This window comes from Carlito syrichta, unplaced genomic scaffold (genome assembly GCF_000164805.1).
Source record: "Carlito syrichta isolate Samal-C Ts95f unplaced genomic scaffold, Tarsius_syrichta-2.0.1 Scaffold130393, whole genome shotgun sequence".
Classification (NCBI taxonomy): Eukaryota; Metazoa; Chordata; class Mammalia; order Primates; family Tarsiidae; genus Carlito; species Carlito syrichta.
Window position 1 is genome coordinate 14,478 of NW_007074489.1, and position 27,783 is coordinate 42,260.

The 27,783-nt window shown below is 38.0% G+C and overlaps 1 protein-coding gene across 1 annotated transcript in view; it reads left to right on the forward strand.

Moving 5' to 3' along the window:
- Nucleotides 1-1,555: 1,555 nt before the first annotated feature.
- Nucleotides 1,556-27,783, forward strand: part of ZCCHC2 (zinc finger CCHC-type containing 2) — a 44,083-nt gene continuing 17,855 nt past the window's right edge. Inside the window, exons 1-7 of the mRNA XM_021708003.1 lie at nt 1,556-1,665; nt 4,128-4,204; nt 6,429-6,500; nt 11,070-11,182; nt 21,798-21,892; nt 24,730-24,819; nt 26,597-26,654. Coding sequence (XP_021563678.1) covers nt 1,638-1,665; nt 4,128-4,204; nt 6,429-6,500; nt 11,070-11,182; nt 21,798-21,892; nt 24,730-24,819; nt 26,597-26,654 — 533 coding nt within the window. The 5' untranslated portion in view covers nt 1,556-1,637. The remainder of the gene's footprint in view (nt 1,666-4,127; nt 4,205-6,428; nt 6,501-11,069; nt 11,183-21,797; nt 21,893-24,729; nt 24,820-26,596; nt 26,655-27,783) is intronic.

A 27,783-nucleotide genomic window follows, 5' to 3' on the forward strand; every position in this document is an offset into this window, starting at 1 on the left:
TCTTACTGGACATGAAGTGGTATCTCATTGTGCTTCTGATTTGCATTTCACTAATGAAAACTGTTTTTTGCATTAATTTGTATTTGAAAGTATTATTTTAAACTTATGAACCACATATGAGCCATGTAGGAAAATACTTCTCTGTAAGAAATGATTGGTTTATTCAGCTAAGCTTCTTCCAGTTAACACAACTATTTGAGAGGATTATAGCTCTTTATTTCTTGTTATTTTTGAAGTATTTACAGCAGTGTTAAATTTTTGAGAAGCAGAATCTCTCTTAGGCAAATGTGGTTTTGCTACTTTGTAATAAAAGATTATATTGTTTGGATTAGGATATGCCTGATTTTGTTATTAAATGAATTCCTATCTGCATTTTTAAAATGAGTAATATTGAAAACTTAAATACTGTCAGGCTAAATGTTTTGAAGAGTTGGATATTGACTTATAAGTTCCATGCTCTTCTCATTAGATGGTTCTAGGTAGACAATCTTTACTTCATTGAGTTTCTTAAGGAAGACAGACTGTAAGGCTGAAGTTTAGCTCCCAGAATTATCAAATGTGGTGCTTTATTCTCAGAAATAAATCTGTCTAGTGCCAAACCATACTCATCGCCAGGCCAGAATGTGTGATTAGACAATAGAACAAAATATTTTAAGTTGATATTCTTGGGGAGTTTAGGGTCTTCTGTTTGCCACATTTCTTTACACAAAAAATACCAATGTGTGGTATTTACTGCAGATTTATAAAATTGTAATTGGCTCTTGAAGCTGAGGTGATTTTGCTATGAGTAATGTTTTAAGATTCTAAACATAAGGAAAGATAAGGTATGAGTTGTTATAAAAAACTGAAATAGGCTATTTTATTTTCTGGCTTAATCAGTGTGTTGTAGTAACCGGGTGTATGTGACAGTGCTTGACTTCTGGAGAGCTGTGTGTAAATTTGGCATGCCTTTTGTTACTGCAAGCAGCAGATCTAGGAGTCAGATGTTCACTAGTAATTGGCTGGTGACTTAATTTTAGTAGTTAGCCACTTTGTTTGGAAAAATTTGGCATGTATTGGTTATACCTTTTGCAAAGCTTTTTACTAACAACATCTTTTAGACAGTCACTAAAACCAGTTAATTAATAAAAGTTGTGTAATGATTACTGTAGAAAGTACATGTGCCCTTACCTGTGGGGGGATTACTGAATATGGTATCATTTATTGTGTGTTTTCCTTCACTTCTGGTTCAGCGTAGTACAGGACTGACATCATTGGCAACTCTGAATAGTAATATGCAGTTTTTTAATGTCCCAAGAAAGCTGGACAGGAAATAAATTGATAAGAGTGTTAATCTCGTCTTGAATGAAGATATTGGTATTTGTTCTTTTACTTGCTGCTCTGACACTTTGTACCTTTCTTCCCTTAATAGGTAGTCACCTATTTGATCTCTAAAAATTACCACTAAAATGATTGTTATTAAAACAAGAAGACTTGAATCTGGTTTATTTGTACGGGATCGTTTACTCTTAGTCTGTGGTGTAGATTAACATATCTCTCTCTTTCTCATCTAGAACGACTCTGCTCATGGTGATTATGTGCAAAGTAAGGAGACCAGTTTAATAGAACAAGCTCCCATACCTCAGGATGGACTTACTATGGCACCTCATAGAGCTCAGCGAGAAGGTATGCTCTATTTTTTGTAAACTTAAAGTATTAACACATCAAAAGATTATAAGGTACTCTTTATGCTGATTAACTCTTCACTGTCCTTTTTTGAGTAGAGAAATCCTGCTGGTCCTAGGTTTTGCTCAAAGCCAGTCCTCCCAGTTCTGCCCATCTGCATCCTGGGCTCCTCCTGCTCCACACCCCTTGTCTTGTTCTAGCACATACTTAACTTGTTCTGCCTTCTGGTCAATTGTCTGAACTGTATCTGAACCATGGTTGCGTGTTTCTGTAGGGCAAATACTTATCATATTTCCAAAGTATTTAGTATAGTGCTTTATCTGTAGAATGAGGCCAGTGTCTACCCAAAAAATAAATTTTAAGAAGTTTCGTGTAAGAAAGTAAATACATTTCTTACAAATCCATTCGTCCTGTAATAATGCAGTTTTTAAGAGGGCTGGAGTGGGGGAATGCAAGGACACTGCCATCTAAAAAGAAATGAAATGAGATAGACATTTGCGGAGTATGTTAACATGTGTTGGGAGAAAAGTTGAAATGGAAAAAGTAGACTTTTTCATTCCATCTAGCCTTTGGAATGAATGTATGCCATCTAGCCAAGGATGTATGGTAAGCATCACACCCCATTGTAACAATTTTGAATTTATGTCATTATGTCTCCTTTTAGTCCCAATAATAATCCTTTTTGCGTAGAGAGAAAATAGGTCCAAATGGTTAATGTTGTAGTTTACTTAATGGCTACTTCTATTCAAGACTATCACAGTGCTCTTTCTTCTCTTTCTAGTTAGGCTGTTTTAATTTAACTGTAGAACTCTTCAGCTAAGTTCATGGTGAACATATGAGTAACCTAAAGCAGAGTTTGGTTTTACAGTGAAGGCCCTCCCTTTTAAATAAAAATATTTTGAAGAACATAAAGGTTATAGAAAAATGCTGGGGTGGTTCTGTAGATGATTTTTCTTATCCCAACTTTTAGAAAAGAATATATAAATACATGCTTTTCAGTTTTAATTTATGAGGGTTCGAGGCACTCATTAACTGTCACCACAAACTCTGTTATCTTACCTTGATTCTGATGGATAACAGCAGACATAACTTGAAATCAAGGCTGAAGCTACAACCACAACCATGTTCCCAGGAATTGTAATGTCGTGATGGGTTTTTCTGGTAAGCTACACTGGGCTCTGACAAAACAAAATCCAAGATCCTCCACCTTGAGCCCAGTGATTTGCTGAAGTACAGCTGCTTTACTTCTGAATCAAGATTAGATAAGAGGTTTTTATTTAATAGCATCATCCTTTAAATAATATAGCAGCTTTTGAAAACAGCAGACCCACCCACCCCCACTTTGGCCTTTGTACTGTTGCACAGTTCTGAGGAGTTATTGGCTTCTCGCCTGGTTTTTGAGATTTTTTTTTTTTGTCTTCATCCTTGACATTTCTGGCCCACAAAGGGGAAACTGGCCCAGAAGCAGGCCACCACTTTTCCACTTTGTAGAAACTTGGCACAAAACACTGGTAATGGTATATCCTTTATTCATCATGAATGTCTGTTTCCCTGCATGTTTCTGGCTCATGCTTCATACCTCTTCGTTGCCCACCTTCCATGATCTTTAACAATCTTATTTCCTCCTTTGTACTTCTGTCTCTTTATTATTCTACTTCCTCTATTTTAACTTCTTCCTCTAAGGAATCCCCTCATCTTTCCCATCTCCTGCTCCCCTAAATCCAACAGTGACCCATGCTATTCTGTTGAGTACTTTTCTCACCTCTTCCCTGTGATCTTTATCATATTCAATATTATCAGACTCTGCTATTACCTCCTTCATTATCATGTAAGTACTGTTTCTTCTGTTTATACTCTGAGCAACAATTTCTTTTAAGTCCTTGTTTTACATTGAATAGATTTGTTCTTTTTAAATTGGCTTTTTGTAAATGTGATGTATTTCCTAAAGTGATACTTTTCATTAAAGGAGGGTGTAAAATGAGTAGTTGGAAATTTGCTTACTTCATGAATAAACTGATTATCTAGTGCAGTTCAGAGTAATTGTTTTTGTTTAATATAATTTATGTCCACTATTTCATCTCTATAATAAATTATGAAGGACTGTGTTACAATGAATCTTCATAGTTCGTTATAATATTCAGTTTGTATTTACTATTACATGATATTGAGGGTCATATTTGAGAAAAATAATTTTTAAGTTCCCAGTTACACAGAATTTTTATCAGTGTGGTGTATTATTTTTGAGTAGTTTCTTTTTTTCCAGTTAAAGATAAAACTAAATATTTTCTAGTCCATACCTACTATGATTTTTTTTTTTAATTTTGTTATTTAAGGCCAGCAGTAAATATGAAAGTAAGCAGCTTAATTGTTAAACATTTGTCAAATTTTAGGGTTGCTTTAGGTAAGCAAAGTGTATATCTAGTCTTTGTAGAACAAGTCAGTGTGTGTTTTTTTTCTTTCAGCTGTACACATTGAGAAGATAATGTTGAAAGGAGTCCAGAGAAAAAGGGCTGACAAATATTTGGAGTACACTTTCAAAGTAAGCTCTTCTCACAAACAAAAGATATCTCATATACTATGTTAAATGACCTTCGAAAAAACTTATGGCAGGTTTGCTAACTTAAGGGAAAAGCTATATATGCATTTGTTTTTAATTAAGGAAATGTACTGTTTTTAGTATATACTGTATGGTTTGCTAGGGTTTTTTTGAGATTGTATCACATTAAAATTACTCTGGCTAGTTTATTAAAAATGAATAAGAGCCTTAGGCTTGAGACAATTAAGGTGTAAGATGTACTTTTAAAAAGCAAAACTAAACCTTTTGTGCCATTATTTTTAAAATCAGGATCACAGGCATTATCTCTCCTGGCATTGTTTTCCCTGGCATTTTTCTCCTCCTCTCCTTTTTGTATGACATTTTTATTCCTGTTCCCTACTTTTTTGTTTTGTCTCTACCTGTACTTGCTCTCCTGTCTCCTGTCCTTCAGACAGCTAAATGATGAACTGTAAAACCCAGCTCTGATGCTGCTACTTCCAGGATAAGGCTCTCCATGTCTCCTTTTTGCCTGTCAGCCACGACATGGATTCCTTGTCCATATCTTCCTTTCTCTCTTTCCTGCTTGGGCTCCACTGTCTAGCCTTTTCTCCTAAGGTTAGACTGCATACACCCTGAAGCCAAGTGGAACAATGCCATGTTTTTGTGCTTCCTTACTCTAGTTCCTCTCCAAAGGCAATGCTTGCCAAATTTTAGCTGCACCTCTTTCACGGAGTTATTTCTGACCCTCCAACAGAATGTCTCCTCTTTCATCTAAGGTATGCTACTCTCATACCTTTCACAGATCTTTCCAGTAGATATCTTCTCATAGAGAGCAGGAACCTTCATTCTCTGCCATTGCACCCTGTTTGACTTGCCCGGCACATTCATTGAATGAATATCAGAGCTGTGGCTTCTGCTTTGAGGGAGGAAGATCCTCAGTTTGCAAGTTTTCCTGATCGTCACGTATCTTGCTGTGGCATGTGTCTCTCTCTTTGCTCTGTGTGCTCGTTCACACTGGCCCACTGGAGCTCACAGCTTATCCTTCCTGAAGGTCTCGCCATCTGCTCGCCCAGAATGCTCTTTCCTTAGACCAGGGCACAGACAACTTCTAACTCAAAGGTTTCCTCTTCAGAGGTCCTTCTTGACACCCCAGCTGATGTGCTTCTCTCAACTCTTATGCCATACCCTATTCATTTTCTTCAAAGCACTGATCTCTGATGGGAATTCTTATGTATTTGTTTGCTTTTATCTGTCTCCTGCACCAGACTGTGAGCTCAGCCAGTGAAGACTTTGTCTTGCCCACTTCTGTATCCCTTGACACAAGAGTCAGAACAGTGCCTGATACAAATGTCTGCTTAGCAAACATTTGAATATTTAAAAATCATTTAAGAAATATGCCAGTTAATAAAGATAATAGTTTTGAATATTGCTAGATAAAATTTTAAATACATTTTAAAGACTCTGATTAATGTATTAGTTGGTAAGGCTTAGATATTAGCATAGCTCAAATATTTAACTCAAATAATCGCAAGGTATAACTTATTGGTGGACCACAGTTGAGTTCATGGATTAGAAGTATCCAGGAAGTAGGGTGGCATAATAGATTTCAGTTCTGGCTCTTGTACTTACTTAGGGTCACACATCGGTAAGTTAAACTTCTTGGAGCTTAAGTTTCTCCATCTGAAAATGGAGGTAAACACACCTGCCCCTATCATCTTAATAGAATTTTAAAGATCTGCAATAAAGATAAAATCTCTTTATTAGCCATAAGTCCCCATTAAAAACATGAAATGGTACTACCAAAGAGGGAGAGTTAACTCTAATTATTCTCCTAGGAATGTATGCTTAATAAGTTCCAGGAAATAGAATTTTTATCTTTTGGATGACATAGATCTGCACTGTTAAAGTGTCATTTTAGAGTCCTGTAGCGTCACAAAAAAAGAATAAGACATTTCCCTTTCTGAAAAATTACTAAAACATAGTCACATTTTTTGATAGCTTTTTTTAAAGTGCAATTTGAAGAGATATTGGAAAATTTTTTAAAGTAGAATGTTAATGTACAGTTAATTTTAATAATTTTGAAGAAATTATGACAATGCTGGTTAACTTTATATTTCTAGTTGTTAATCTTAATAAAATTTAAGCCCTTTGTTTTACACATGGCTTTTTTCTAGCCAGTTCCTGCCTAAGGAATAACCATATAATATGTGTGTTTTTTTTAAATCAGGTAAATTGGTCTGATCTTTCAGTCACAACAGTAACAAAAACCCACCAAGAACTACAGGAATTTCTACTGAAGGTAAAAGTATAGATTTTGTTGTTAAAATAATTTTTACGTAACATACAGGATCTACAAACCTCAACGTCAAAACAAAAAACAGGAAAATTAAGACACATAGATAAAGGATGGGCTCAGAACTCTGAGTGAACATTATCTGTGGAAAAGTTATGTTATTCTAAAACATGTTTTCTTACCTTACATTGCCAGCTTAAGGAAGTGATGGAGTGTATACATTTACAAAAAATTGGAACCTTATTTCTGGTTCCTTGCACAGATGTGCATTGTTGACTGCTATTTTATAAGGGTACTTTCTCCAAAAGAGTATGTCTATAAAATCAGATGAGGCTTGCTTCCGTTTGGTCATTGTTCTCAGACTTGATAACTGTCTCCTCCCTCTGTGGACTTCATTTAAAAATTCCTCCATTTCTTCCTTCTTTGATTTCCAACTCTCCCAACCCCGATGTGATAGGCTCTTGAAATGACTGGGACTAGGAAGAAAATATAAACATCTTACATAGACTTGGCAGAGGTGAAAAGAATCTTAGTTCATTTTGTCCAAATGACATTATCACCTGTTTCTTTTATACTAATTTGATTTTATTGAAAAGCAAATGAGTAGCAAATAAATATTGAAAGGAGGGAATAGGTTTAATTGATCAATAAATTATTTCTCAATAAGCAAATATTTTAAAATTTATTTTAATTGGGAGATAAAACGGAAGTCCAGAAATAGAAAACATTCCCGACTCATTTACTAAGTTTTGGGTAAAGTTGTGATTAGTTACTAAATGGTATAACATCCGAAATTTTCAAGCCAGTGCTGGTTTTAGCTTTTCTACTTGTCACTATGAGTATATAATTTTCAGATCATTCTTAAATCTAAAAGAGACTATTTTTTCATCAACTTGCAGAGCTTTGAGCTGCATATTAGATGCTGGAGTTCTCTGAGGAGCACACAGTTTGATGTACTGTCGAAGTGTTCATTCAACTGGATTTCTTGCCAGTTCCTCTGAATGAAGTAGCACCCAGTGGGTGACTTCTACAGTAGCCCACTTTTCCATGACTTATTGTAAACTAGACTTTCTCAGTTAAGGGCTGAGGACTCCTTCACCCTACTCATTAGTGACCTGCCTCAGGTAAAGATAGGGTGTGGGTTTCACCACCCACCACCCATTTCTAGTCACCAGAGGCTACTGTTTGGGACATGTCTGCTCTGGACAGCTTGGCAAAAGAGAAGGAGCAGGTCTTTGAGCACTAGCTTCATCTGCTGGACTTGGTCACCGTGACAGTCACGAGCATGCCGGGGAAAGTGGCTTGGGTCCAGGCAGCATACCCCATTGGAGAAAATTAGTGCCTGGCTGATGATCCCGTTACATATAGAAGAAGCCAAGCAGGGCTGGCCCTTTCCACCTCCACATACACTTTTAGCATCTCATCTGCTTATTTCTAGTTTCCCTTTCAAAGTTTGAGGACAAGTGATTACAAACAGGCTTCCTTTGGGTTAGGGAGCGGCCTGCTCTCCTTGCCCTTCTTTCTTCAGTGGTCCTTTCCAGAATTCTGATGCCGGAGGGTGAGTTGCAGGGGGACAGAGCTGACCCTGAAAAGTCTTAGAACGGGGTTCCAGCGCTGCCCCCATCCAGGCCGAGTTACTTGATGCCAGCTTGTGTGTGGGGTGCCACATCCCTGTCCATTGTGCTGTGAGAGTTCATGAGAGAGCATGTAGCCGACCCCAGATGAGGCCTGGCACCAGACAGTCTGTTTTCTCTTGTGGGGTTTCTCTCCCTAAGCTTTAGCTGCAGCGTGTCTTGACAGATCTCATTTTTTCAGTCTCATCATTGTTCTAAAAGCTCAAAAAAAAAAAAAGAAAAAATACAGCCCCACATGACTAATTCACTCTTCAAAGTCATGGTAATTAATGATCCTCCTGCTTAGTCAACATTTGAATTTAGTATTTTTCTAAAATAAATACCTTTCGGTTATATGAAACAATTTGCAACATTGTATACTTCTAGAAACATACTGCCTTTTGTAAAATACCCTTTCAAGTTTACTGTAGCCGTTTTTCCTTTTTACCTTCCTTTTAACATCATCTACAAAAGTTTAAGAGCAGAGCCTGTCCCTTTGACCACCTGTATGAGCTAACACCCTTTCCCTTTTATAGATGCTATTGAACTATCTCTAGCTTGCTGTAGTGTGGGAACGTGAGGTCAGTGCTTTCAAATCCTTTTGTTCCATATAAATAACCATCTCCGTCCTCCACATCCTGGCCCCCTTCCCCTATTGTGTTTTTCTTCTGGCAGCTACTGCTGTTATTTCTGGTGGCTGGAATATCTGCTCCATGTGGGCAGGGTTTTTGTTTCTTCCTTCACGGCCCATTTTGGAATGCCTAAAACAGTGCGTGGGGCACAATAGGAGTTTGAATGTTTGCTGGCTGACTGAATGAACAAGGAGTGTCTCAAAAACTAAATTGTAATGAGGTTTTATAGATGGTTATCCATTGGCCTCGATGTGTTTGAAGATAAAATTGTAATAGCTAGCTACAAAAAACCTTTCATTCCTCTGAGCTTGTTCTGAGGCTGAGCTGCAGCTCCAGAGGGGGAGGCTGGGTGTGCTGGAACTAAGACTGAAAGGTAAGAAAATTCAAAACAGGTGACTAGAATGGAAAAGGTAGGATTTAAACCGTATTTTTGTTTTGTTTTTAAGCAAATATGCCTTTCTTTAGGACTGGAAATAGAAGATAAAAACCAGTTTGCAGGCCAGGCTTGGTGGCTCAGCCTGTAATCGCAGCACTTTTGGGAGGCTGAGGCTAGTGGATTGCCTGAGTTTGCGGGTTTGAGACCAGCCCAGGCAACTCAGCAAGACTTTGTCTCTACAGTAAATAAAAAAAAAAATTAACTGGCTGTGGTAGCGCGCACCTATAGCTGGGGCTACTTGGAAGGCTGAGGCGGAAGGATCCCTGGAGCCCAGCAGGTCGGCACTGGGGTGGCTGTGAGTGTGCCACTGCACTCCAGCATGAGCAACAGAGTGAGACTCCAACTAAAAAAAAAAAAGAAAGTTTGCAAATACTGCTGATTGCATATGTATATTCTGCCCAGTAATGTGAACAATGTCATTGACTTGGTGAATATTTATATACTGTTGCCCTCAGCATTTAGGAAAACCATTTGGGACTCAGTAGTTGAAATAGACTTCTTCAGCTGATGCTGGTTTTCTTTGATTGTGTATAGATATTCAGTAAAACTCATGCTTAAAATGGGTACTGTGACATATGCCTTGTGTCATAGTCTGTATTAAAATGCTGACATCAGAGTGTAAGTATTGCAATGAAGAGCAATTTTCTTGTTCGGAGACTGTGTAGACCCAGAGGGTATTCCCCCCGTTAGTGGTCAGAGGGCAGGTTTCCAGTGGGTGTGTAGAATGCCAGCAGAGTCTTCACTCTTACCAGCTTAGAAAAGGAACCAGGAGGAGCTTCCTTCTGACAGAAAGGCTTAATTCCACAGTCTGCTGTACCTGAAAGTAGTCATACTTTATGCTACTTTTGTTAAATTGTTGATTCCAAATTGTCAACTTAGGACACTTATTTTTCAAAAGAAAACTTACTTTGGCTTTCTCAAAGCTCAATATGTGTAAACCAACAATTTGTATAGATTTTTGTGTTCCTGTGGCTCCTCAGATGCTGTGTTAATGGTTCTACCCTGAATTTTAGTGAAAATGTCTGTAATTCAGGAGTTGATAGCAAAGATTAATTATCAAAAGTAAAATTTACAATTTCAAATTCCTGAAAGACTTGGAAATTTGTTTTACAAAGGATCAATTTTCTAGGAATTTTTAAAAGTATACTGATTATATACAGTTTTTTTTTTTATTTTAAATTTTTCTTGGCCAAGTGATTTTTGTGTGTGTGTGTGTGTGTGGTTTCTAGTACATTTCTCTGAAGGCATCTCCTCCATCATATGAGGAAAAGGTTACCAAACCTCCAATTAGTGGGTTTTTTTTTTAATATAAGTAAGATTAGGGGTTTTTACTCATCTTTCATACTCAGCTCTTTTTTTTTATTCCCCAAGAAAACAGGATTTGTTGAGAGGACAGAAGAGCTCCCAGAGCGGGAGGGAACTCAAGGGGGTTGCCCTCATACTCAGCTCTTTATTTACTGCATAGCACTGGTAATCTGGCATTGCCTGAGATTTAAATGTAAAACGAGAGTCACAAAAGTGCTAACTGTAAAGGGATACGGAACACTTTGCAGAATACTTTTCCAGGATAAAAAGAACACTAACTATGCTATACAGAATGTTCATTTCATCCAGAGAACCTTACTGTGTCACTTGAGAGTGACATGTGGAACCTAGAGTGAGAGATACATGCAGGTGTATCCCAGACCATGTTGAATGCTACGAGTTACTTTGCCCCTTGGGCAGCCCTGAGGTATGAGCAGAAGGAAACATCACATTTCCTGGTAGAAAGGGGTCATACCTCATATGGGGTCCTGTTGATAAGCAGGAAGCTTGTCTTCATTTTATGCATCTGACTTATAACTAACTCAAAAGTGAGAAATTTGACACTGGGCATTATGTTTTTATTTTCTAGCTTCCCAAGGAATTGTCTTCAGAGACTTTTGATAAGACCATCTTAAGAGCCCTGAATCAGGGTTCCCTGAAGAGGGAGGAACGGCGACATCCTGACCTAGAGCCCATCCTAAGGTAATGATTTACCTGACACTTACTACAGCAGCATTACAGAGGGGATAAAGGGCTGCTTAGAGTGAAGTTTTAAGGAGTGGGGGTATCACAGAGGTTCTTTCTCTGGAATGCTTTTCAAAATTCTGAACATTTTAAAAATGTTATCTTAGTGCTGTTTAGGTCTAGGCTCATAGTAAAAGATACCAAACTAATTTCACCGTTGTACTTTCTATTTCTCTGGTTTCATAAATGCTAGCTGCTTCTAAAATATGCACATATTGAGTAACACTTCTTTTTTTTTGAGTTGGAGTTTCACTCCGTCACCCAGACTGGAGTGCAGTGGTCGCTCCCGGCCACCGCAGCCTCAAGTCGCTGGGCTCCGGCGATCCTTCCGCCTCAGCCTTCCGAGTAGCCGGAATTACAGGTGCGCGCTACCAGGCCCGGCTGATTTTTGATTTATTGTAGAGATGAGGCCTCGCCAAGTTGCCCAGGTGGGTCTCGAACCTGCGGGCTCAGGCAGTCCTCTCACCTCAGCCTCCCAAAGGCGCGGGATTACAGGCTGAACCACCGAACCCGGCTGAGTAACACTTCTTATATTCTCCATAAAATCTTTATTCAAAAAGGCCCTTGCCTAAGAGCTCAACTTTAGAGAGGTTTCTTGTTTTTAGTTTGTCAAGTAAGAAGACCAGGCTGATGGATGGGAGACGGAAGGAGGCAACACTTGTGGTACCTGCTGTCTGCCAGTCACTCTGCTGGAGCCACAGTGCTGGTTGAGGCCAGGGTTGGCCCTCACGAGGTTGTTGGGCCATTAAAAAAGATGGCATGGGTGAAGTGGTCTTGGGTTAGCTCCCAGAGTCTCCTTCCCGTGTGCCTGTAGAGAGAATAAGAGATTGAGGAAACAGGAGGGGACGTCATTTTTGTCACAAGCTCCCTGTGAAGGCAGAATGGATGTATGGATGTAGATATAGGTAAGTTGACTTGTTTCATGATGGAAAGTTGAGGGATCTTTTGCTGATGGCTTAATTTTTCTCTAAAGTAAGAGGTTTGCTTAAGAAGGAGTAGATTGAGGGTAGGGGATCAAATGCTTGGGAGTACAGGAATTTAAAATCATCATGTGGGGATCTGGAGAACAAACTGAGAAAGGAAACCTAGTAAACTGGGCAGGGTGTGGGGTCCAGTTGAGATTGGAGATCCATAAATTACAATGATACCAGTCTGTCCTGTTATATGAATTTGTTAAAAAATCTCCCAGGAGTTCAGGTCCAAATGTTGGGAAAGATGATGACTGGCTTTGTCCTGGATAGGGCTTTCTTGGATGTGACAAAAAGAGAATGAGGCAGGGACTTTGGGGAAAATGTTCAGTTTTTAAAATACAATGGACCATAAGATCTAAGCTGGACTGGGAAGAGTGAAAATAGGTGAGTCTGATAGAGTGGGATGAACCATGCTTTGAAGAGCAAGTGTCATGGCGGTAATCAGGTAATTAAGCAGAAAAACTCGAGCAGAGAACCACAGCATCTGGGTGGGTAAATCTGGAGGTGAGATTGGAGTGTGGTTTTGGCAGTCATGGCTCTCATCACTCTTTGAGGGCTTTGCTATAGGAGGGAGATAAATGCAGGAACAATGTCCAAGGAAACATGCTGTTTTACTGGAAGCTTGAAGTCATTCATAAGTACATGAAGTCAGAGCAGTACTTTTACTGTATGACTTAAGGTCATATAGTTCAGGGGTTGTCTGCCCCGAACATAGGATAGATTTGGGAAGCAGACTTCCCAAGGGAAGAAGGAGAGCAGAGATGTGTGTCTATGACTGTGATGGCACCCCCTTTTGAGTAGGGAACTGGGCCCAGGAAGTATTCTCAGGATGGGTAGGGCTGGGATGAATGTTTGCTCCTCAGTGGAGACAAGCAGAAATCTGGGAGGAGGAGAGTATTTTTATTTTATGTCAAGATTCATGGTGTGACTATGGAAGTAAATTATTAGAATAAGGTAGAAGATGAGAAGGTCACTGGGGAAGGCAGCCAAATGAAGAGCCCAGTGTTGCATGGGTTGCTTATGTGGATACCCATGTGGTCACCTAGGCTGCCAGCATAATGGAGGATTGGAGTGGAGAAGACAGTGACACTGGTACCAAAACTGAATATGAACATGAAAGAGTGACCTAAGGTTGGTGCCTGACATAGACTGTGGCAGTTGGGGAGAATGGCTGAGTGGCAGTGAGGAAGGTGGGATCCCAGGAGCTGGCCACGATGTAGTCAGAATAAGGAGGTACAGGCTCTGTTCTCTGAAGGTTCTGCATATTTGGAGAGAGGACACAGGGGAAGGGTTTAGAGAAAGACAGGGAGCTAGGGGAGGGAGTAGAGAGCATGCCAGGGATGAGACTGGATAGGAGGCTGGGTGGTAGCAGTGCTGGAATTCAGTAGTTGATTGAATTCCTTAGTCTCTGAGCTGCTGAGACTTTAATAGGCGTATGTATCCCCTGAGGATGCTGTTAAAGGCCCTTTTTCCCCAGTACCAGGATGAACTCAAGATTCTGTGATTCTAGCAAGCACCAGGAGATCTTGGTACCAAGGTCCTAGCAACTGGTGAGCACTGAGACCACTGGACCTAGAAGTGGCTTAGGAGTGAGTTTCTGCAGCTGTGATGTTGGAGGGGGGAGGGGTGTCCAGCAGCAAGAACCTGGTGGTCCTGGTGTGTGATGAACAACAGACTGTGACTCTTGAGGACCAGCAAGTTGGTGTGTGCTATGACCCTTCCTGTACTGGCTTCTGTGTGTGCTTCATCCCTGCCAGACCATGTTTACTACTTAGTCTCAGAGTCAAATGAAGGTCATTAACTTGTTAGTCATGTGACTGACCAGCAGTAGTGTCAAAGTTCCCCCACTATGCTGCTCCAGTCGAATGTGATGTAATATAATAAAACCTTACTCAGTATGTTTTTATACAAATTGCTTGGTGTAGAATCACTCTCAATTTATTTTGGATAGCTTGGGGCTTTCATGATAAGTCTAACAGATGTTCAGTAAAGAATATTGAGGGAATACAAAAAGTAATAAAAAGATGCAATTACCCAGATAGCTATTAATTGACATTTTAATTTTTCCGTTTAGTTGTTTTGTGTTTGCTTGTAATACTAGATCTGCAGTTTTATATCCTGTTTCTCCTCTCAAATTGTAAACATTATTATATAGGTTGAGTATCCCTTATCTGACATACTTGGAACCAGAAGTGTTTTGAATTTCGGATTTGGGGATATTTGTATTATACTGGTTCAGCATCCCTATTGAAAATCTGAAATACAAAAAATGCTCCAATGACCATTTCCTTTGAGTATTATGTTGGCACTCAGAAAGTTTTGAATTTTGGAGCATTTCAAATTTTGATTTTCAGATTAGGGATACTCAGTGTATATTTAGTACTCCTTCGAATAGCTACAAAATGATATTCTTGTCCGACTCTGTAATCTTTTGGCTGTTTTTCTATTGTAGGTAATTTTGTTTGGGCTTTTTCTCCCCGCCCTAAAAATAAAGCTTTGACAATTCTGTGCCTAACACATTTTCCATATTTGATATAGCTGAGGAGTCTTAGAACTCAATTTACTAATCGAAAGAGTAAGATCCTCTTTAAGAATCCCTGACACATACTGTTAAGAGATATTTATATCATTAGTAGTACACACACTCAGTGTTTGAACTTGACTGCTTACCACAGCTTGGCTAGTTTTGAGTATCATCTTTTAAAGTACTTAATTTGATAGGTGAATGATTATTGTATCAGCTTAATCTTAGTTTATTAGTGAAATTTTATATCTTTCTGTAAGTTTAGTCATTTGTGTATCTTATGAGATCATCTGTCCTTTGATCAGTTAATCTTCTCTGTATTTTTGTGGTTATTTTAGATTTTTAAATGAGCTATGTGTTAGTATTAAGCACCTATCTGTTATATTATAATAATCTTTAGTTAATTATGATTTTTTAAAATGAAATTTAAAATATTATGTCTCAGTCTTTGTCTTTATGTTCCTATTGATCTCTTTTAAGTCATTCTCAAATTGTTCATTAAATATTGGGTACATTTTGGTGGCAATGTGGAAACATAGGTTGGAGTCCTACGTCATTTCTTATATCAAAATTAATTCTAGGTGGCACAAAAATGTCAATACAAGAAAAAAACATGAAATTTATTATATGGTATGAAAGATTTTTCTAAATATCACAAAATACTTAGAAACCATTAAAGAAAGTACTATAGAATCAAACTTCTGCATGATGTAAAAAAGAAAAGAAATGCTATAAATAAAGCAAAGATAAACCTCAGATTCACAAAGAAAGCACTTACAAATATTTCTTTCTTATAAAAACTAACTTCTGAGAATCAGTAAGATAATAAAAACTAATAGTCTGAATCAGAGGGGAAATGGGAACTGTTATGAACAAACAGCACAGAGAACCTGAAATTTTAAGTGGCATTTAAGCACTTGAAAAGATGCTCATTTTCAGAAATGTACATGAAAACCTTGAGTTTTTATTTTACCTGCTGAATATGTGAAGATCAAAAAGCTTCTGTCTGGTGATGAGCATAAATAAATAAAACTTCTGCAGAAAGCTATTTGGCAGCACAGTAGTTCTATTTCTGGTTATTTACCCCACAGGTGTATTCCCACATACATGCAGAGAAGCATGTTCAGGAATGTTTACTGCATTTTTTGATACAGTTTAGCAAAGATGAACAGCTAGCTGTTATTACAGACTTGATTACAAGAAAAGTTGTAAACAAACAAAAAAAGGCATATCCCCAGGGAAAATAAATGGCTTATTTTATACAATAAAGGGGCTTATTTTGTTCAGTAAAATAGTAAAGGGGCATGTCCTTAGGGAAAAAGAAGAGCCTGGAGAATAGGATTGAATGAGACTGACTTTTCACTTTGTAACTTTTTCTTTCTGGAGATTAGGTCTTGCTCTGTCACCCAAGCTGGAGTGCGGTGGCACAATCTTAGCTCACTGATGCCTCCAGCTTTGTAACTTTTGAGTTTGGGCCGTGTGTATTATTCACTCATTTTTTTAAAACACTTTGCACTCAGATGTCCCCTTTTGGGGATGTAAATAGATTGCTGGTGATTATACAGGACATAATTTTTCAAAAATGTATGTTTCTTTGAAGTTTTCCATTCAAATTGCACAAGAAAGCAAATACAGAGATGGAATATATACTGAGACATGATCAATCAGTTGAGCAGTGATTTTCAGGAATTACGAGTGCGTCCTTCCATATCATTTTTGAACAACAGAGACTGTACAATAAATTACATCTTATTAATGTGGGAGGAAGAAAGCAAGACGTAAGGCAAATTACTATTGTACAACATGTATCAATGAACTTGCAGTGCCTGTGGGTGACTTTCACACATTAGAAAAATAGATATAAAATTTAGATTTTTTGGTCACAAATAAGTTTCCCATGCCAAACTTCCATTATAAGCCACATATCATTACAATAAAGTAATTGGTTCCATTTAGTATGAAGTGATTCGTTTCTCACTATTTTGTAGAAAAGTGCAGTCGATTTGCTTGTAGGTGATCTCTGTGAGGTATTTCCAAGTTCAATGGGTTAAAAATGTAAAACTATTCCTTTTTAGAAACTTGATCAGTTTACTTTTGTGTGTGATAGTTTATGTCACTGTTTTTATTGTTTCCTTTCAATTATTTCTTTAATTATTTATTTTGTTACATCAAATGGAGTCAGCATCTAAATTCACTTTTCTTTCCAAACCATTATTTTCCATATTATTGATTTACTGTGTGATTTCTTTTGCCATGCATTACTAGGTGTATTAACATGTTTTTGGGCTTCTCATTTCATCAATCTATCACTCTTGTTCAAGGAACACATTTCAATTATCAGCGCTTTATAGTTTACTAATAGCTGGTAAATCTGTTTTTTTCCTAATTCTTGTAGTTTCCAAATTACCCTTACATGTTCTCAGATAGTTATTCTTCATAATAAACTTAGATTGGTATTTTTAAACTTGGTGCAAGCCTGGATCAGTGACTTATGCCTATAATCCTAGTACTTTGGGAGGCTGAGGCTGCAGGATCATTTGAGCCCAGGAGTTCAAGACTAGCCTGGGTGACATAATAGCAAAAATTAAAAAATTAGCCAAGTGTGGTGGTGCATGCCTGTGGTCCTAGTTATTTGGGAGGCTGAGGCAGGAGAATTGCTTGAGCCTAAGAATTCGAGGCTACAGTGAACTATGATTGCACCACTGAACTCCAGCCTGGGTGAGAGAGTGAAACCCTGTCTCAAAAACAAACAAACAAAACAAAACAAAAAACTTGTGCTGCATGTGTTCTAGAAGATGCTTAATGAATTTTATGGTTCAGGTCTTAGTAATACCAGTGACTACATTCTTTATATGACTGTCATTTTTAAAAAGTCACTGCTGGCTTCTGTTCTCTTTTCCCTTGTCCCTTCTGAACAATTAAGTCCTAAAGCCAGTCAATGGCGCAGACCAAGGCAGGCAGCAGCATCAGAATGGGGAAATGAGCCCTGTGGACTGGAGAAGGGTACCTGCATGGGTTGAGGAAACCATTCCCTTGTGGCAGTGGTAGTGGGAAGCCTGGCACATGTTACAGAGGCCCAGGAGGGCGAGGAAGGCAAATGTGGGAGGAGGGATGGCCCAGCAGGGCGTTAGAACCCAGATGGGAGTGGGAGCACACCTGCACAGGGGTTGGAAAGGAGCAGCAGTGACAGAGATGATTTGCTACAGGGAATTGGAGCAAACTTGGTTTCTTTCTTTTGGAAAAGGGAGTTACCATGTTAAAAAGGAGAAAACCAGAATGAATCCTGGAGTGTCTGATTGGAATTGAAGTCGTTGGTGTGAACTCATGATACTCAGTATATGCACATACAGAAATAAATGTGGGTGTGTGTATACACACTCATTTCCTAGCTCTGTTTATTTAAAAGGTTTGGAAGCAGCAACACCCCAGTAGCAGTGGACATACCTGATTCTCAGATCTTGACTTCTAAATCGTACTCTCCATTAAAGGAACTAGGACTCCTTGGAAGAAAAGCTGATTTCACAGCTGAACCAGTTGTGCCAAAAGGCAGGAAAATGCTCAGAGGATGATATGTTTGTCAGAGGACACAGCCAGCTTGAAGGGGCTTCTTAGTGGTCAAATCTGGGAGAAATAGAACATCAAGACAAATAACATTAGTACATTGAATAAAAGAAGAAACCATGAGTTCATGTTGAAATAAACATTAAATGAGTAGGCGAAATGCTTGAGGACTACAATATTGATAGTATCAAAGTCCTTTCCCACAAAGTACTGCTTATTCATCATAAAGGGAGAAAGAGTAACTTTAAAGAACACTTGGCGGACACCACTTTAAAAAACTAAGGCAAAATTAGTCAGTGGTGGGTCAGTCAGAGTCTCCACCACACCAGACAGCAGGCTGCACCAAGAGGACAATGGCCCCCACTCCTCAGATGTTCTTCCCAGGAATCTAATTGTGAAGAGACATCAGACAAACCTTCATGGAGAAAGTTCCACAAAATACCTGACCTGTCCCCTTAGACCGACAGCTGAATGCAGCACAGGATCCTGAACTAGGTCTTGGAGAGTAAAAGGGCACTTTTTTGGTCAATTGGCAAAAAACGTAAATGGAGGTCTGAGGATTAGAAGGTAATAATTGATCAGTGTTAATTTCCTGATACTGATTGTGGGAGAATGACTTTGTAGGAAATGCTTCCCAGGAGTTGAAGTATCAGATCAGCTGTTTATAGTTTAGGAGGAACAATTCTTTGAACTGTATTATTTTTTAGAAGGAAAAAGTAATAATTGCTTCCATAAGGAGCCACTTTCAGAAAATGGCTGTCAGCCAGGACCATAATTCAGAAGTATGTGTGTGACTCATTTTTAAAACGTTGTGTTCTCACTAATGATCATATTTTGCCTTAGTGCATGTATGTCTATGTGTTTTAAGATAGCTTTTCTATGACAACATTGTTATTTAAGCTATCAGCGAAGAATGTAAAGGAAGGTGTAATGTGAAAATTCCCTAGTTTTCCTTTCTTCAAATCTGGTGGCTAGAAGTAGCCTTCATTCAGAACCTTATGTAACTTCTCAGAAGTTTTCTGTGCATATACATGCCCTTGGATTTATGTATGTGTATTTCCTTTACGATTCAAATGGAAGTATGTTATACATTCTTTTCTGCCACTTTTTTCATTAAATATATGAGGACATGATAACAAAATCAGTTCATGTAAAAAGATCGCTGCCTTGTATTTTTGTTACATAAGGTTTCATTTTTAGCTGACCCATAATTAAACTGATCAGTATATTTTATAGCCACTTGAGTTGTTTCTAAATATTTTTAAACTACTGTAAACAATACTACAGTGTCCCAGTGTTTCTTTTTCTTTAATTTGAGGTGGCATCTTGCTCTGTTGCCCAGACTGGTCTCAAACTCACGGGCTCAAGTAATTCTCTCTGGGTGTATTTTTCTTAACACATATGGATACAAGTATCTTACAGATCTTTAAAATCTGTATCTTATAGGTAAATGTATAGCATTGTAATTGGTGAAAAGTTATGCATATTTTTATGTGCGATATTTCCAAATTACTTCTAAGAGCCACTCTGTATCTCATATTTGTATCTCCCCCCTCAGCAAACACAAAACATTCTCAATTTCTGATTGTTGTCAATCTCAAAAAGAAAAACTATCTCATTCTGCGTTTGAGTGGCCTTTGGCACCTTCCTGTGAATGGCCTTTTCAGTCCTTTTCACTTTTTATTGGTCTTACTGATTTATTTATAAGCGTTACCTGTTAGATTATAGAAAGAAGCTCTGCTGGTCTTATTTCTTTACTATACAGGTGTTTTAAATTTCTACGTAGTCAGATTTATTGATCTTTTTTCTTACAGTTTATTCAGTGCTTAGAAGGAACTTTTCAAAGGTTATATTTTTTAAAAACTATTTTCTTCTAATACTTTTTAAAAACAAAATTCTAAGTGAAATAGGGATTGGTTTGTTTGGGACACACTGTGTTTAGTCTCAATTATGCTGTAAATTAGAAAAATGAAAATAGGGCCTGAAGTGTGCATTTGGGATTGGTTTTCTGTTATGACAAAATGTAATCCTGTTTTTCTTAATTTATTATAGTATAGTCTTACTCAATTTATTGAGTGGATTATGACCACTTTGATTTTTTAATAGTATAGATATAATATTAGCATCTTGTGGTTTTGCATTAATGAACCTTGACCTTAGTTTGTATACTAGTTTCAGTCCACACCTTTATCTCATATGTGGTTTCAATGTGTTACTCAGTGCTCCTGTAGTGGATATGCACTTGATATTTAGAGTCCTATCTGAGCTGCCCTTTGGGACTTAGGCCTTGAATTGAAGGAGTACCTGTGCTTTTGACCACTTGGTAACTGGGTGTAGGTTCTACCACTGCCTTTGGATTTTAACCCCAGCCTTGGGTAATATGTTCAGACCTGGAAATTTAGATTAGCTCTTTTCTTCAGATCTCAGTTGCTCTCCCATCTCTTCATTTCCCATATGTCTTCTTGTTGAGTGTTTACCTCCCCACTGGAGTACCAAGAAGCAGTATTGCCTAACATGCAAGGTACCTTTGGCCCATAAAGGTTATCTGTTGGTTTGGTATTTAATGGTTTTATAATTAATCTGAATGATAGGTCAAGAACCTTGGGGAGAAATTAAGAATTAAAATTTAAAAAGCATTAAAAGTATTCATAGTAATAGAAGGATATTTGTATGTTGAGCACCTGTGGAATAGTTGAGGTGACAGTTTATCTGTGTACACTATTTGAGTCTTATAACCTTGAAGAATTAATAGTATTTCCTAGGAGGAAACCGGAACTGAAAGGCTGGCTAACTTGTTTAGTATGATCTAGTTTATAAGTGGTTGAACTGGTTCAAATCCAGAGTAAACTTTCCAGTAGTCTACTCTAACGTCTTGCTCCAAGACCCTTTTTACAGTTACTACTGTAGGGAAGACCTCCAGTTGGAATCTTTTAATTACATTAATAAAATGTGAGAAAAGCTGGTCTTCAACGATAACAGCATAGAATCATAGTATAATACAGGTTCGACATGAATCATCAGTCATGACTTAAGATGGTACTTGTATAATGTATGACAACTATGTAATTAACTATGTTCCATATTTTCTAGAACTCTTAGCATCCCAAACATACTTTCAGAGTATGGGAAAGTCCCTTAATGGCACACCCAAATGAGGAAAAGTAACATTTGAGAAGAAGAGAGTTCTTTTTCTGAACAGAATGGTGGCTGTTGGACCACTTGGGCAAAAACTGAAATAATACTTCTTTTGGCGGGGGGGGTGTACAGAATTGAAACTTTACCATTAGATTATATAAAATTAAAAATAAGCCTGTTTAGTTTGTTCTTACAAATGATTTTTGTTAAATTTTACTCTTTCCTATATGAAAAACATTAGAAAATAATGTTTTGGTGAGAAAAACATTTTTTTTCATACGTGAATTAAACTGTTACTTAAGACTGCTTTGTAATCTAAACCGAGACTCTTGTGGATTTATATTACCTGACATTAACAAATCTCTTTTCTTTTTACATGCAGGCAGCTATTTTCAACTTCGTCAGAAGCTTTTCTACAGAGTCAGAAAGTACACAGCTTTTTTCAGTCCATATCTTCAGACTCTCTACACAGTCTCAGTAAGCATCCTCTCTGTCCTACTGTGGAAATCTGACTTTTTTCTTTCTTTGGGTTTGTTGCTTTACCATGTCATTTTGTATAGGTTTGTCATTTTAGCTTCAGAAATAGTGACATACAATTAAGAAATATCTGTCATTGTTATTGAAATTTATATAATAGTTTTAAAGACAGTAATGTAGCCGGGCTCAGTGGCTCAGCCTGTAGTCCCACACTTTGGGAGACTGAGGTCAGTGAATTGCCTGAGATCGTGGGTTCGAGACCCGCCTGGGCAACTTGGCGAGACCTCATCTCTACAATAAATCAAAAAATTAGCCAGGCGTGGTGGCGCGTGCCTGTAGTTCCAGCTACTTGGAAGGCTGAGGCGAAAGGATCGCCAGAGCCCAGCAGGTTGAGGTTGCAGTGGCCGGGAGCAGCCACTGCACTCCAGTCTGGGCAGCAGAGTGAGACTCCAATTCAAAAAAAAAAAGACAGTAATGTTATAAAAGCTGATGCAACAAGACAGACTAATTCCAAGGCAGGGTCTGAGTATCTCCAGACTTCAGGATATGGTCCATCCTTCAGCTCCTTGGCAGAGCTGATTCCCAGACTGGAGAGATGCCACAGTGCTGTATATATAGTGTATGATTGAGTCTGCCCTTCTTATGTGTCACCTGTCCCCAGAATGACCTTCCCAGCCACCCAGCCTGAAAACATTAGCCTTATTTCTTTTACTTTTCCTCTTCGTTTTCAGTCACGTAAAGGCCAACGCATGCTAGACAAAAACCCATGCTTTTTGTCCCTTCCTTGCCATCTCTTTGTTTTTAGTTAGGCCTTTCTTTCACGCACAAGTGTAACGCCTCACTCCTCACTTAGATTCTAGTTTTTCACTCTGTTTTAACCTATCTCAGGATTAGTGCAGGGATAAATATGATTGTTAATCTCCTGTTAAGAAGTTTTAAAAGCTTGGCATGAAGTTCAAGTGCCACTATGGCCATCCTTGTGCTTGCTTCTGCTCACCTGTGTTTGTGTGCTCAGGGGCTGAGCATCTCTCAGTGCACCCTACTGTTGCCTGTCTTTGCTCATTCACACCCTTACTTAAATATCCCTCCTTTTGTCATAGCCATTAAAGTCACACTTGTTTTAAGATGCAGCTGAAACATTACCTTTTCCATGCAGCTTTCTCAGTTTTTCCTTTGTTCCCTAATGTTCAGTTTTGTCCTCAGGCTTCAGCATTCATTACTTACGTTTAATTGTATACACATCTACCTCAGCCTTCCTTCCTTTTCAACTAATATTTGCCAGTAACATTGGAGTATCCTTTAGGAGAATTTCTGCTAACTTTAAGCACAGCTCCTATAACAAGAATATTTTATTTTATTTGTTCTTCTGCTTTCCTTTTTTTTTTTGAGTTGGAGTGTCTCTCCGTGGCCCAGGCTGGAGTGTCACAGACACCTCAGCATCAACCTGCTGGGCTCCAGTGATCCTTCCGCCTCAGCCTTCCAAGTAGCCGGAACTACAGGCAAACGCTACCATGCCTGGCTAATTTTTTTATTTTTATTTGTTATAGAGACGAGGTCTCACCAGTTGCCCAGGCTGACCTTGAACCTGCGGGCTCAGGCAATCCACTCGCCTTGGCTTCCCAAAGCGCTGGGATTATAGGCTGAGCCACCAAGCCCAGAAAGTCCTTCTGCTTTCAACAGAGTCATATTTACCGTACTTACAAGGGAAAAGAAAAAGCATATTTCCTCAAATTTAAGTGGGAGAAAATGAAGTAAAAATAATATGATTGAATGTCATTCAGGTTAACTTGTAAAGTTTCTCTAATTGTTTATATATATATAATTAGCAACTGGAATTAAAAATATGACTATGACTAGTTGACCAAGACAAGATGCACAGCTCCATGGTTAAGTTTATGTCTGAATAGTGGCAATTGCATTTGTTAAAGGGAATCCTGATTATTCTAGAGCTATGTAGATTTAACCATCAGTGCTTTCTCCCTGAACCAAGTGTAAATACTTTTTAATGAATATCCATCAATAGCATCTGTCTAATTCTACAGAAGCATTGAACTAAAGCACAAAGTTAAACTTTTAATTTAGATTAACAGCCTGCTCAGGAACACTCACCCAAGTAAGGAGCACATATAAAGTCATGAAAAAACTCATCTTGAGAGCTTGGCAGTACTTAGTCACATGAGCCATGCTAAAGAGTTTGGTGAATTTTATGAGATTGTGGGAAATCTGTCACCTTAAACTCCTAAATGAGTTAAGATGTTGAACTCCGTAATCTTGCTGGTCTGTATTTTAATGGGGAAATAATCCATTGCTGTCAAAATGTGTTCCATGGGTCAGTACTGGACCACAACCTGCTTGTCCCTGGTCTGTAATAGAGGAATAGAAATTAAGTGTAGATACTGAGACTCTTGTAGCAATTCAACATCGCTACAACATTATTATTGTATTTTACAAAAGTAATGATCCACAACAAACTGAAGATTTTAAAGAAATAAACATAAAATTCTGACTATATGTACCACAGCGATTTGAGACGCATTCATCTAGTCCATTTGCTCTTTTTGCACATGAGCTCTCTGAGGCTAACAGGAAATGACTTGCTCAGATTGGTGGCTCTTCAGGGAATCACTAGCTCTGTGATTCAGGGTTCCCATCATAGCCCTGTGCTTTGTGCTGTGTCGTTCTGCTTTCTTAAAGGTCCTGACCAGTAGTAGCAGTGCTTCTTTACCACTAACCCTCTACTCTCATCTTCCTTGGGTAGAAAATAAGCACTATATTTGTTTTCTTTATCTCTCTTATAATTTTCCTAAAAAGCTAATACTACTGAATACATCTTTCAGGTAACTTACAATCCTCTCTGAAGACTTCTAAAATATTAGAACACTTAAAAGAAGACAGCTCAGAAGCTTCAAGTCAAGAAGAAGGTAAACGCAGTTTCGACAGAATAAGTCATTCTGCCTGACATTGGAACATGAATAGAAAACAGTTAAGGAGCCAAGAAACAGACACAGAGGATTTGGAGTGTGACAGAGGTTACATTACAAATAATTAAGGAAAGACTAGACTGTTCATTACATGGTATTGGCACAGTTGACTTTTCACGTGAAAATCAGATTTCTAATTACATCATACAGAAAAATTTCAAGTGGATGACAACTTAAATGTAAAAATGTAAATTTGAACTTTTGAAAGTCAGTCTGGGACGAGAAGCCTTTCTTGAACAAAGCAGAGCATAACCATAGTAGAGGTCATACTAATCTAAGTTAGAGCTTACATATGACAAAGAAACCATATAACTAGAAGACAATCTACAGACTGGTTGATGACATTTGCAGTATATTAACAGATAAAAGACTATATATATGTCCAGACAATAGAAGGATCCCCCTAAAAAAAATCATTGGGAAAATCAACCCAACAGATGTGAGTGAAAGATATAATAGGTAATTCATAGAAGAGGAGACTTGAATGATTATTAAATGGTGCAGCCTAATAGTCAAGAAAATGCAAATGAGAACTGAAGTGTTATTTCATACTCATCAGATTGGCAAAAGACTTTCAAGTCTGATATTATCAAGGATATGAAGCAGTGGGAACTCCCATGCACTGCTGATGGAGATATAAATTGGCACAACTATTTTGGACAGAAGTTTGGCCCTGTACAGTGAAGTTGGAGATAATTTTATGCTGCTGTCCAGCAGTCCTGAAATTGTACCCATTCTCAAGGGGAAATGGACAGGAATACTTGAAGGCAGCATTGCTTGTGAGAGCAGATACCAGGAAATTTCCTGGATGTTTCAAATGTTAGGAAAGTTTAATTGTGATATATTTATGTTGGGTGGCAGTGGAAGGATATTTTTAGTACAGTCAACCCTCCATATCTGTGGATTTTGCATCTATATGTTTAACCAATTGTGGACTGAAAATATTTGGAAAAAAATAGTTGTGTCTGTACTGACATGTACAGACCCTTTTTCTTGTCATTATTCTCTAAACAATACAGTTTAACAATTTATATAGCATTTACATTGTATTTGGTATTATAAGTAATCTAGAGATGACAAAGTATACAGGAGGAGGTACATAGGTTGTATGTACATGCTGAAGGACAACTGTATATTCAATCATGTACCACTTGTATGTGTTTGAGCATATATATATGGGTAGTTAAAATTAAATCTTGCACTAGACTGTTTCAACACATGAGATAGCGGGAGAAAGCTAAATGGAATGGAGGAAGACCTTCAGTCACATCTGTGCTATTTTGTTTCATTTAAGAAAGAAACAAATACAGAGAAGTCTGGAAAGTAGGTATACGTGAATGTTTGCTATATTAATAGATATGTCTTTGACTATTTGAAACATTTCATTTTTTAAAATCTTAAAAAGAGTTCTACCTGAAATTAAATGTTGTAGTCTTGTAGGGGCATGCTCTTGTTAGATTTTCATCATTTTGGACATGAAAACTATAGTTTTAAGTGAAACTTTGCTATTAGGTGGAACACATTTGAGAGGATTATTTACGGTGATTCAGTAGCTTATTGTGTCTTTGAAAAATTGCTTCCTTAAGGTATTTTCTGTGTTGAGAAATGCTTAGAAGTGCTTCACATAGTCTGTTGCTACTGTTATGATCACATAAATGAGTAGCATCCTTTTAGATTTTTGCTGCAACATTTAGTATAATATTGCTTTTTTTCTCTACTCTAGATGTGTTGCAGCACACCATAATCCACAAGAAACATACTGGGAAAAGTCCCATTGTAAAGTAGGTATCCAATTTTTAAAACATAAATGTCTATGTGCATTTTTGTTTATCAGTGTAACATTTAATTAAATTACTGCTGTATTTGGCTATAATTCTGCCATCTTGCTGTTTGCTTTTTATTTGTCCCACCTTTTCTATGTTTCCTTTTCTCTTCTTTGGTGCCTTCTTTTGGGTTGTTTTGTTCTATTTTTCTCTTCTACTAGCTAGCTGTCATAGTTTTACATGTTTTTCTATTTTTCTCGTGGTTACCCTAGAGCAGGCCTGTCCAACCCATGGCCAGTGGGCCACATGTGGCCCAAGACAGCTAGCAATGTGACCCTACAAAAACTTTTTTTTTAGGATATTTAACTTTTTTAAAAAAATTATTTTATTTTAAAGATGTGGGGTACAATTCAGGATTAGGTATATAAGTGGTCATTGTACAGGTAAAGTGTGGGGCCCCTTTGGTCCCCACTTTGCCTGGTTTGAGATCAGGTATCAGGTAGGTACCTTATTGATGTTGTATGCTGCGTGTCCTGTCCCCTTCCCTCCCAGGCCTCCAGACCGTTTCTTAGAGTATTGTAAATGTCCAGGTTCTGCTTATGAGTGAGAATATATGGTACTTATTTGCTTCTGTGATAAATCTCTGAGTATCACAGACTCTAAATCCATCCAAGTTGCTGCAAAATCCATAATGTGTTCTTCTTTATGGCTGCCTAATATTCCATCATGCATATGTACCACATTTTTTTTAATCCAGTCCAGTTTTGATGGGCAGCCGAGTTAGTTCCAGGTTTTTGCTATCATAAATAGTGCTACAGTAAACATGCGTGTGCAGGTATCTTTTTTGTAGAGGGATTTAAGTTCCTCCGGGTATATCCCCAGAAGGGGGATTGCTGGGTCATATGGAAGGTCTTTTAGAAATCGCCACACTGTTTTTCATAGAGGTTGAACTAGTTTGCATTCCCACCAACAATGTAGAAGTGTTCGCTTTTCTCTGCATCGTCACCAGCATCTGTTGCTTTTTGTTTTATTAATGATGGCCATTCTTACCGGAGTTGGGTGGTATCGCAGTGTGGTTTACAAAAATTTTTTTTTTTTTTTTTTTTTTTTGGGTTGGAGTCTCACTGTCGCCCAGACTGGAGTGCAG